Source organism: Hypomesus nipponensis, chromosome 24 (assembly GCF_054491055.1).
Source record: "Hypomesus nipponensis isolate SF chromosome 24, ASM5449105v1, whole genome shotgun sequence".
NCBI lineage: Eukaryota > Metazoa > Chordata > Actinopteri > Osmeriformes > Osmeridae > Hypomesus > Hypomesus nipponensis.
This window is the reverse complement of record NC_140384.1, coordinates 7,245,001-7,255,000: the sequence shown is the minus strand read 5'-3', so window position 1 is coordinate 7,255,000 and position 10,000 is coordinate 7,245,001. Positions and strand designations below refer to the sequence as shown.

General features: G+C 59.8%; 1 protein-coding gene across 1 annotated transcript in view; it reads left to right on the top strand.

The window, feature by feature from the left end:
* The window catches only part of ncor2 (nuclear receptor corepressor 2), a 77,240-nt gene that overhangs the window by 60,137 nt on the left and 7,103 nt on the right, over positions 1 to 10,000 (top strand). The window contains 17 exon segments of the mRNA XM_084690875.1: positions 893 to 1,013; positions 1,375 to 1,633; positions 2,417 to 2,464; positions 2,860 to 3,030; positions 3,457 to 3,587; positions 3,721 to 3,820; positions 4,029 to 4,136; positions 4,324 to 4,427; positions 6,884 to 7,034; positions 7,147 to 7,302; positions 7,512 to 7,598; positions 7,716 to 7,963; positions 8,225 to 8,573; positions 8,708 to 8,926; positions 9,015 to 9,266; positions 9,404 to 9,553; positions 9,660 to 9,920. Coding sequence (XP_084547001.1) covers positions 893 to 1,013; positions 1,375 to 1,633; positions 2,417 to 2,464; positions 2,860 to 3,030; positions 3,457 to 3,587; positions 3,721 to 3,820; positions 4,029 to 4,136; positions 4,324 to 4,427; positions 6,884 to 7,034; positions 7,147 to 7,302; positions 7,512 to 7,598; positions 7,716 to 7,963; positions 8,225 to 8,573; positions 8,708 to 8,926; positions 9,015 to 9,266; positions 9,404 to 9,553; positions 9,660 to 9,920 — 2,915 coding nt within the window.

Sequence of the window (10,000 nt, the reverse complement as noted above, 5' to 3'; positions counted from 1 at the left end):
ATGGCAAGTCATTTGTCCGTGAGGGGAAACACAATGGCATTCACAACTACGACAGCAACTGCCTTTTGTGTCTCCTGAATGTGTGTGCGCGTGCAGGTGGCTGCAGACACAGTGTGTGTGTGTGTGTGTGTGTGTGTGTGTGTGTCGCTGCAGGGCTGAAGGCTTGGGGGAGTGGTGATGGGCTCGTTGGGTATTTGTTCAGTTTTTTCCATGACAGCAGACAGCATGTATTGGCAGGGCTTGGGGAAATGTTTCCCTCTCTGCCAAAGCAAACAGAGGGTGTGTGCGTGCCTGTGTGTGTGTGTGTATGGGTGTCTGTCTGTCTGTCTGTCTGTGTGTGTGTGTGTGTGTGTCTGTATCTCTTCTGCATGTGCTCTCTGTGTGTGTGTGTGAGCGTCGTCTGAGCGTGGGGGAAGGGTGGTTAAGATAGAGGGATGGAAACCCAATCAGAAGCTCTGCTCTCTGTGTTTTCCTAGTGTGTGGTTGTGCCCAGGGTCAGTCTGTGTTTATGGGGAAAGTAAATAAGAGGAGGCTGGTTGTGGCCATATTAAGGAATGTGTGGTCCATCCACTGGCAGGACACCCAACGGAGAACTCTGTGTTTTACTTACCTTTCTCTTTCCTTCTCTCTCGCTTTTCCCCTTTTTAATCTATCCTCCCCTCTCTCTCTCTCTGACACACTATCTCCTCTCTCTCCCTCTCTCTCCCCCTTCTCTCTCTCTCTCTCCCTCTCTCTCTCTCTCTCTCTCTCTCTCTCTCCCTCTCTCTCTCTCTCCCTCTCTCTTCTCTGTCTGTCTCTCTCTCTCTCTCTCTCTCTCTCTCTCTCTCTCTCTCTCTCTCTCTCTCTCTCTCTCTCTCTCTCTCTCTCTCTCTCTCTCTCTCTCTCTCTGCAGGATGACATCTCCCAGACCCAGCCTGCTCAACTATGCTCATGATGGAGTCATTTCCTCTCCGCTGCAGAAACCCCTGGACCTGAAGCAGCTCAAACAGAGGGCTGCTGCCATCCCACCTATCGTGAGTTATCTCTCTGTGTCTGTGTGTGTGTGGACAGGGTAGGTACATGACAAAAGTATGTCCAGTAGCAGATCACCCCTATAATGGCCACACATAACATCCTGGCCGCTAACATGATTATAGTCATATTTGTATTTGATAAGCAGGCCAGCTGGAGGGCAAGCGATGGACTCTGAGGGCAGGGACAAGATGCCAGGCATTAGGGGAGATGAGGGGAGAGGGAGAGGGGACGTTACAGCCAGTGAGTTAGGGTGATTAGATATGGATGTTTAGAAGGGCATACCGGTGTGTGTGTATACTATTTCACCAGGTACATATTTCTAATGTGTGTGTGTGTGTGTGTGTGTGTGTGTGTGTGCAGATGCCAGACATGTCGGGGCAGGGCGTTCAGCGGGGTGGGGGAGGGAAGCCCATGCTGCCCCCCCACGCCCTGGCCCTCTACCAGCAGCAGATTACCATGGCCCACGGGGAGTCGTCCCAGAGCAAGGAGCAGCACGCGGGCCAGCCTGCCCAGCAGCAGCAGCAGCAGCAGCACTACCCAGCGCAGGGGGACCGCGACCCACACCTCGGGGGCAGCCCCCGCGTCCGCCCTCGCAGCCCCTCCACCAGCGACAAGGACGGTGAGGATACGGTCCCCAAACCCCCTCTCTTTGTCTCTCTGTCCCTGTCTCTCTGTCTCTGTCTCTCTCCCTCTCTCTCTCTCTCTCCCTCTCTCTCTCTCTCTCTCTCTCTCTATCCCTCTCTCTCTCTCTCTCTCTCTCTCTCTCTCTCTCTCTCTCTCTCTCTCTCTCTCTCCTTACCCCTTTTCCCTACCCTGCTGCCCCTCCTGTCATACCCCCCCCCCCCTCCACACTCACCCTAGCCCCCCCCCCCCTCACACGGTCCCTGGTGTATCTGTACTGATCAGCGTGACAGGGCTTCCCTCTATCGACTGCTGTGACAGTGGGTTAGCACCCCCGGATCCCCAGGTAAAGACTGCGTGAACGCACAGCGCTCTGCTGTGGGCGCTGGATGGCCGCTGCTGGGATGTGGGCCGCTGTGTTTCCTCCAGTCCAGAGAGCAAGGCCCCTCCATGATTAGACACCCGACTGTTCACTGTAGGCTGGGGGAGAGTTGATTGGGTGAAGGGTTTCGACATGGGCTCTTTTCACATCACGTGTATCCCGGTAATCACTAACCGGATAATCTCTTGTTGTTATTGACCCGGGCCAGAGGTGTGTATATATATATATAGCACAGTGGACCAGGATGTTGATGTGTGCGCGTGTGCGTGTGTGTTATTGAGTGAGAGCGTAGCAGTGTGTTGTTGCTAGGCGTGCGGGGGGCTGGGGGGAGGGGGGGGGGGGGCGGGGCTGTGTGTGTGTGTGGATGTGATCAGCTGCAGTGTGTCTGTGTCCCTGCAGAACTGGAGGGCAACGAGCGGTGGCTGCAGACCCTACTACACGGATTACGTAGGTTCACCCCCCCCCCTTCCCCCCTTCCCCCCCCTCCCCGCCAGTTCCACCCTCTTAATCATAACCCCCTCTCCTCCACACACCGGCTCAATTCACTTCCTCTGCAGACTGTGTGTGTCACACTTAACACCAGCAGTGGGTTTGTCAGTGTGTGTGACCTCTAAACACCAGTGAGGGCTGGCTCTGGATGGCTGACTGCCCATGCTGCCTGGCTATGATGGTGACCATGGTGATGATGATGATGATGGTGGTGATGGTGGTGATGATGAGGACGAGCTTACACTGGCCGCAAGCTGGCTGCTTGCTTCCACGGGTCTGTAGCTGCTGAGTGTTGTGCCCTGGGCCCTGAGAGAGAGTGTGTGTGTGTGTGTGTGTGTGCTGTGTTGTTACAGACAAGTCCAGGGCCTTCTCTCCTCACGGGGATGCCAAGAAGCAGGCGCTGGGCCCCGAGGACCTGAGGGGCTCCCTGGGCCGGCCCGTCCTCTCCCCCTTCCCAATGGCGCCCCGGGACATCACCAAGCTCAGCCACGAACAGCAGCAGCATCTGCTCCACTACAACTCCAGTAAGCACCGCTCTCTTTCTCTATGTCTCTCTCTCTCTGTCTCACTCTCTCTCTGTCCATCTCTCTCTGTCTCTGTCTCTCTCTTTGCCCTCTCTTTCTCCTCTCACACTCGCTCTTCCCTCCCCTCACTCTCTCACTGATCACTCTTCAATTCCTCTATCCCCTGTGTTTAGATATGATTATCACGTCCTCTCTCTCTCTCTCTCTCTCTCTCTCTCTCTCTCTCTCTCTCTCTCTCTCTCTCTCTCTCTCTCTCTCTCTCTCTCTCTCTCTCTCTCTCTCTCTCTCTCTCCCCCTCTGTCTCTCTGTCTCCCTCTCTTTCTCTCTCTCTCTCTCTCTCTCTCTCTCTCTCTCTCTCTCTCTCTCTCTCTCTCTCTCTCTCTCCCTCTCCCCCTGTGTCTCTCTGTGTCTCTCTCCCTCTCTCAGCCCTCCAGCAGGCAGGACACCCCGGCCTGCAACAGGATGGAGCCCGGCTGGCGGCGGTGCGGCCCCTCCACATGCCGGAGCCTCCCCCTCTCATCTCCTCCAGCAAACCACCAGGGGGCTCCATCACACAGGTGCTGCTCCCTGCCTCTTCCACGCCCCTAACACACACACACACACTCGCACATGACAACACCACCACCAACCAAACGAGCAGGATGGTTTCTCCCCCGTATCCAATGCTAACGCTGGGTTTGGCTCCGGCAGGGCACCCCAGTGCAGCTGCATAGTCCGGCACATGGGATGGACCACGGGAAGATGCCCCCCACGCCGTTGGGCTTGTCCTGGATGGATCAGAGGAAAGTGGGTGAGTCCAAGTGTCTGGAGTGGGTGAAGCACTCCCAGCCTTGGTTTGCTGGTGAGTTGCCCTCTTAACTCTACCTTCAATTCCAAGAGCCCTGGTGTCCCGGACACCAACGCTGACATGCTCTGTGTTTTCTCTCTCTCTCTCTCTCTGGCCCCTCCCCTCTGGCCCCGCCCCCTCCCCTCTGCCCCCCCCCCCCCCCCCCATGCAGGGCCCTACCCCGTGGTGAAGCAGGAGCAGCTGTCCCCGCGCTGCTCGTCCTCCCAGGCTGAGAACCTGTCCGCCCAGGGGGCCGCCCACGACGGAGCCGCAGGCCGCGGTGGGTGACGGCCACAGGGCCTGGCTCTGTCTCCTCTCCCCTGACCCCTCCTCCTCCTCACCCCCCCCCCCTCCTCCCTCTGTGACTTGTCCTTTTTTTTGAAACAAGCTTCTGTGCCCTGCTGCCCTCCATTGCTATTCTAAAGGCGCTGTGTGTGTGTGTGTGTGTGTGTGTGTGTGGTGTGCAGGGTCCATGCCAGCTGTTCAGGGAGGCAGCATCACTAAGGGCATCCCAGGGACCAGGATGCACCAGGAGTCCCCCATCTCCTACCGTGGTGGCTCCATTACTCAGGTAAGACCAGCAGCCAAGCCCTGTCCACTGTATCAAGCACACTGTGCTGTGGAACTAGCCTAGCGTGGCCTGGAGACCTAGCCTAGCCTAGCGTGGGCTGTTGACCTAGCCTAGCCTAGCCTGGCCTGTAGACCTTGCCTAGCATGGCCTGTAGACCTAGCCTGGCCTAGCGTGGGCTGTGGACCTAGCCTAGTCTGGGCTGTAGACCTAGCCTAGCCTAGCCCTGTGTGGGCTGTAAACCTAGCCTAGCCTGGACTGTAGACCAAGCCTGATCTAGGTTGTTGTCGTAGCGTAACCTAACCTGGGCTATTTACCTGGGCTGTTGACTTAGTTTACATTGGCATTTACATTTATGCATTTAGCTGACGCATTTATCCAAAGCGACTTCCATAGTTAATTCTGAGCTGTTGACCTAGGCTAGCGTGGGCTGTTGACCTGGCCTGGCTGACTCAGGGGCTGTGGCCCTGCTTCCAGAACCTTGTGACTCTATCAGCTTCCACCTAAAAGTCTCACTGGGTCGTTGATTGTACATCTCGACTGAAACGGAGGGCAACAGGAACGTGTGGAAGCATTCATGCGCCAGGCAGGGTAGGGACAGTGAGGCCAACTGCTAGGGCTGCAGTGTCCTGCTCCTCTTCCTCCTCCTCCTCTTACTCCTTTTCCCTCCCTACTCCTCCTCTTCCTCCTCTTCCCTCCCTACTCTTCCTCTTCCTCCTTTCTTTTCCTGTTCCTAATTCTCCTCCTGTTCCTCCTTCTGCTCCTCCTCTTGTTCCTTCTCCTTCCTTTGTTCCTCCTCCTGATCCTCCTGCTCCTTTTCCTCCCCTGTTCCTCCCCTGCTCCTCCCCTGTTCCTCCCCTGCTCCTTCCTCTGTTCCTCCCCTGTTCCTCCCCTGCTCCTCCCTCTGTTCCTCCTCCTCTTCCTCCTCCTGTTCCTCCTGCTCCTTTTCCTCCCCTGCTCCTCCCCTGCTCCTCCCTCTGTTCCTCCTCCTGTTCCTCCTCCTGTTCCTCCTGCTCCTTTTCCTCCCCTGCTCCTCCCCTGCTCCTCCCCTGCTCCTCCCCCTGTTCCTCCTCCTGTTCCTCCCTGTGTTCCTCCTCCTGTTCCTCATCCTGTTCCTCCCCTTGCTCCTCCTCCTTCTCCTCCCCCTGTTCCTCTTCTGTTCCTCCTCCTGCTCCTTCTCCTCCCCCTACTCCTCTTCCTGTCCCACCTGCTCCTCCTTTTTTTCCCCCTGCTCCTCCTCCTGTTCCACCTCCTCCTCCTCCTACTGTTCTTCCTCCTCCCCGTGCTCCTCCTCCTGTCCCTCCTCCTGCTGTGGGAGCTGGTGTGATATAACCACAGCTCTGAGTACTCCACGTCTCCCTGGCAACAGGTACACACCGTGCCATGTCCATTCTCTCCTTTATTTATCTGTTTACTCTCTGCGCTGGCTAAGCCCCGTCACCGATACGTACGCCTTCTGTAACTGGCCTCAGCCAACTGGCCTGGAAACTGGGAAGGAAGGTGGGAGGGAGGGAGGGCGGGCGGGAGGGAGGGGGCGGGGGGGGAGGCTGTTATATGCCCAGATAGATAGCTGAGAGAAAAGTGACAGAGGTCATATATAATCAGAGCTGGTGCCGAGGTCACACGGTTTGTTTGTCGAGCTGACTGCCGAGCGGATCGTATGCCGTGTGCGTCGGTGTGTCAGGCGTGCGTGTGTGTGCGCGCGCGGCGTGTGTACACACATTCAATACACACACACACACACACGTAGATAAGCCTGTGTTGCATCAGGTGCATGGGTCTCATCCTGATGACGAGAGTAGATTAGGGAGATAAGAGCGCTGCCTCGGTCAGGGCCACCTGATCCCACAGCCACCCCCTCCCTCCTCCTCCTCTCCCTCCTCCTCACCCCACTGCACCCCTCCTCCTCAGGCCTGGCCCCTGACCTTCACCAGCCAGCCCCCTATCTCTGCCGAGAGCTGTAATCAACACACAGGAAATGTGATCCAGGGCACCACATGTCCCTTCCCCCCCCTCCCCCTTCCATCTCACCAGACACCAAGGCCACAGGCCTGGGTTCTGGTCCCTGTGAGCACACACACACACACACTCAGCAGCCGCCCAGCAGGCTTACGTAAACAGGGCTCTCGCAGGCAGTGCCGGCGGATGTGTGAGTCATGGCCTGCACCAGCCAGGCATGGGACTCTGAGTCCCTCCCTGTCACCTGCTGTTAGGAGCAAGAGGGGCTTGTGAAGTGCTGTTTGAGAGGCTTCCGCTTGGCGCGGAGTGTGTCTTCAGGGCTGGTTGTTTGTGTGGGTGAATGTAACTGTGGCAGCTCACCCCCCACCACAAGTCTTCTCCTGCAGCCGTCACCGTCGAGCTCTCTCAGGTTTCAAAGTGCGTCGCTGATCGAATCCGCCGTGGCACACCCGGGGTCCTGTCCGGTCGACTCAACATCTCCCCCTCCTCCCCCTCCACAGGGCACCCCCGCAGACGTCCTGTACAAGGGCACCATCACCCGCCTCATCGCCGAGGACGGCTCCAGCCGCGCCGAGCGGGAGCGGGACGAGGCCATGTCCAAGGGCCACGTGGTGTACGAGGGTCTCAGCGGGCACATCCTCACCTACGACCGTGAGTAGCTCTCCGGCTGGTCCCCCCCTCCCCTCCCAGCCATAGCAGGTGGTTTCTAGAGGGGGGGGCATCCACCCTCATCCTCCTCCCTGTCTCCTTGTGTCCTCCTCAGGCTCCGCCTCCCAGAACCCCAAGGACGAGGGCAGCCGCGGGCCGGGGCAGCCGGAGCGGGAGCTGGTGGGGCTGAAGCGGCCCTACGACGTCATGGAGGGGGGCATCTCCAGGGGCCTGCCCATGAGGGACTCCCTGTCAGCCGCCACCTGCGAGGGTGAGCCCAGGAGACCCCACACACCTCAGACCTCCACAGGCTCCACCTGGTGTTGCCCAGGAGACCCCACACACCTCAGACCTCCACAGGCTCCACCTGGTGTTGCCCAGGAGACCCCACACACCTCAGACCTCCACAGGCTCCACCTGGTGTTGCGCTGGCTTATCTTGTGTCTCTTTTTGTCTCCCCCTCCCTCCCTCCCGTGCCAGGGCTGATAGGCAGAGCTATGCCCCACGAGAGAGACAGCTCACACCCCTTCAAGGACGCCCACCACATCCGCGGGTCCATCTCCCAAGGTAGAGAAGCCCTCCTGGCTCCGACACCAGCTTCCAGGGCTCTGGAAGGTGATTGGACGAGAGACAGCACTGCTGCTTATTCTGCTACCTGTCTCCCCCCACCCCCTCGCTCCCCAGGTATACCTCGTCACCTGGACCCGCAGGACGGCTACCTCCGGAGGGAGCCCAAGCACATGAAGAGGGAGCCGTCGCCCCCGCCCCGGCCGGGCTCCATGCAGGAGGCCATGAAGGGCCGGGACGCCATGGTGCCCACGGTGAAGGAGGGGGGTCGCTCCATCCACCTCATCCCCCGGGAGGAGCTCCGGCAGCTGGGCTCCGACGGCCTGATGATGGCCAAGCCTGGCAAGGACGGCATCTTGACCCAGGTGAGCTGCCTCTCTCACTCTCCTCCGCTCAAGTGTCTCAAGACAATCCATGACATTTGGCTGTGTTACAGCGAGGCAGTATGGGTCATGTAGTTATTTGGGGGTGATTGTATGCCCTTCTCTCAGGGCATTCTCATCAAGCAGGAGGCAGTATGGGTAATGTAGTTATTTGGGGTGATTGTACACTCTTTTCTCGGGGCCCTCGCATGAGGCATTGTGGGTAATGTAGTTATTCAGGGTGGTTGTGCGCCCTCCTCGCAGGGCCCTCCCATGAAGCAGGAGGCGGTGGGTTCGGGGAAGCGCCACGACGTGCGCTCCATCATCGCCAGCTCCCCGCGCTCCTACCACGGCCCCCCGCCGCACCTGGACATGCGCCCCGAGCGGGGCCGCTACGACGAGGGCCCCAAGGGCCGCCCCAGCGCCGTGGTCAGCACGGCCAGCTCCATGGCCCGCTCCTCTCCCCTCACCATGGGGCCTGAGCAGGGGGGCAAGGCCCACCACAGCCCAGGGGGCTACGAGGAGCACAAGGGCCCCCTCAGGGCCCCCTACCCGGGGCCCTCTCACCGAGGGTCCCCCCTGTCCAGGGAGGGAGGCCAGCGCCAGCATGAGGGTAGGTCGTACCCCCCCACACACACACACACACACACACACTCAGACCCACACACGCTGCCTAACCTGTTACAAACAAGGCTGTTGTGTTGAGGAATGAAACACGCTCCGTAACTGAAGTCGTCTTCCCCCCAGGATCCAATAAGAACCAGCCTCAGGAGCGCAAGGCCACGCCCACGCCGCGAGAGATGAGCGCCACCAAGTCGCCCCTGCCTTCGGTCGCCGAGCAACAGGCGTCGCTGGCGTCGTACGAGCGCCTGCTGCAGGGTCTGGGCGCTGCGGAGGTGTACCGCGGGCCCATCCCCCTGGCCTTCGACCCCTCCTCCCTGCCCCGGGGCATCCCCATCGACCCAGGTAGCTCCCGGCAACCACACTCTGTACAGCCCCACAGGCGAGAGGACCAGTTCTCACCCCCCTCTCCCCCCTCTCCTCTCTCCTCCAGCTGCCTACTACCTGCCCCGTCACCTGACCCCCAACCCGGCCTACCCCCACCCCTACCCCTACCTGATCAGGGGCTTCCCCGACACGGCCGCCCTGGAGAACCGGCAGACCCTCCTCAACGATTACATCACCTCGCAGCAGATGCACCAGTGGCCGGCGGCGGCGGCCATGGCAGCCCAGCGCACCGACCTCCTGAGGGGCCTCTCCCCCCGAGACCAGCCCCTGCCGCTGCAGTACTCTGCAGCCCCGCGCGGTGAGACACACTCTGGGGGAGAACCGCGCTCCGCCTGAGCTGGGATACACGAACGCACACACTGCCCTCCTCCAGACTTCCAGAGCACCAGTGAGATGTGTCGTCTTTACCCAACCTGTGTCCCTTCTCCTCCCCAGGGATCATCGATCTGTCTCAGGTGCACTTACCTGTCCTGGTCCCTCCCTCCGCAGGGGCCACTGGCTCGACCATGGACCGCATCACCTACATCCCAGGGACCACCGGGGCCTTCCCCAGCAGGCCCTACACCACCTCCCCCATCTCTCCAGGTACGCCTCCCCTCCCTCCCTCACCCCACCCTGCTGGGGCTCCAAGCTGGCCTGTGTGGGTGCTGTGTGACTCACCTCTGGGTGTGTGTGTGTGTGTGCTGTGTAGTCGGGCCCTCGCACATGAGCAAGATGCAGGCCACGCCCTCTTCTGCTGAGCGGGAGAGGGAGAGAGACCGCGAGCGCGACCGCGACCGGGAGAGAGACCGCGACCGCGAGAGGGAGAGGGAGCGCGAGAGGGACCGGGAGAGAGACCGCGAGAGGGAGCGAGAGAGGGAGAGAGAGAGGGAGAGAGATCGGGATAGAGACCGGGACCGGGAGAAAGGCGGTTCCCACGGCAACGTGGAGCACGCCCCCATCTGGAGACCGGGTAAACAAAGTCACAACTACAGCAGCCACACGCATTGTCACACACAGTTCATCGATTTTCCGCCAGTTTATTTGAATCAG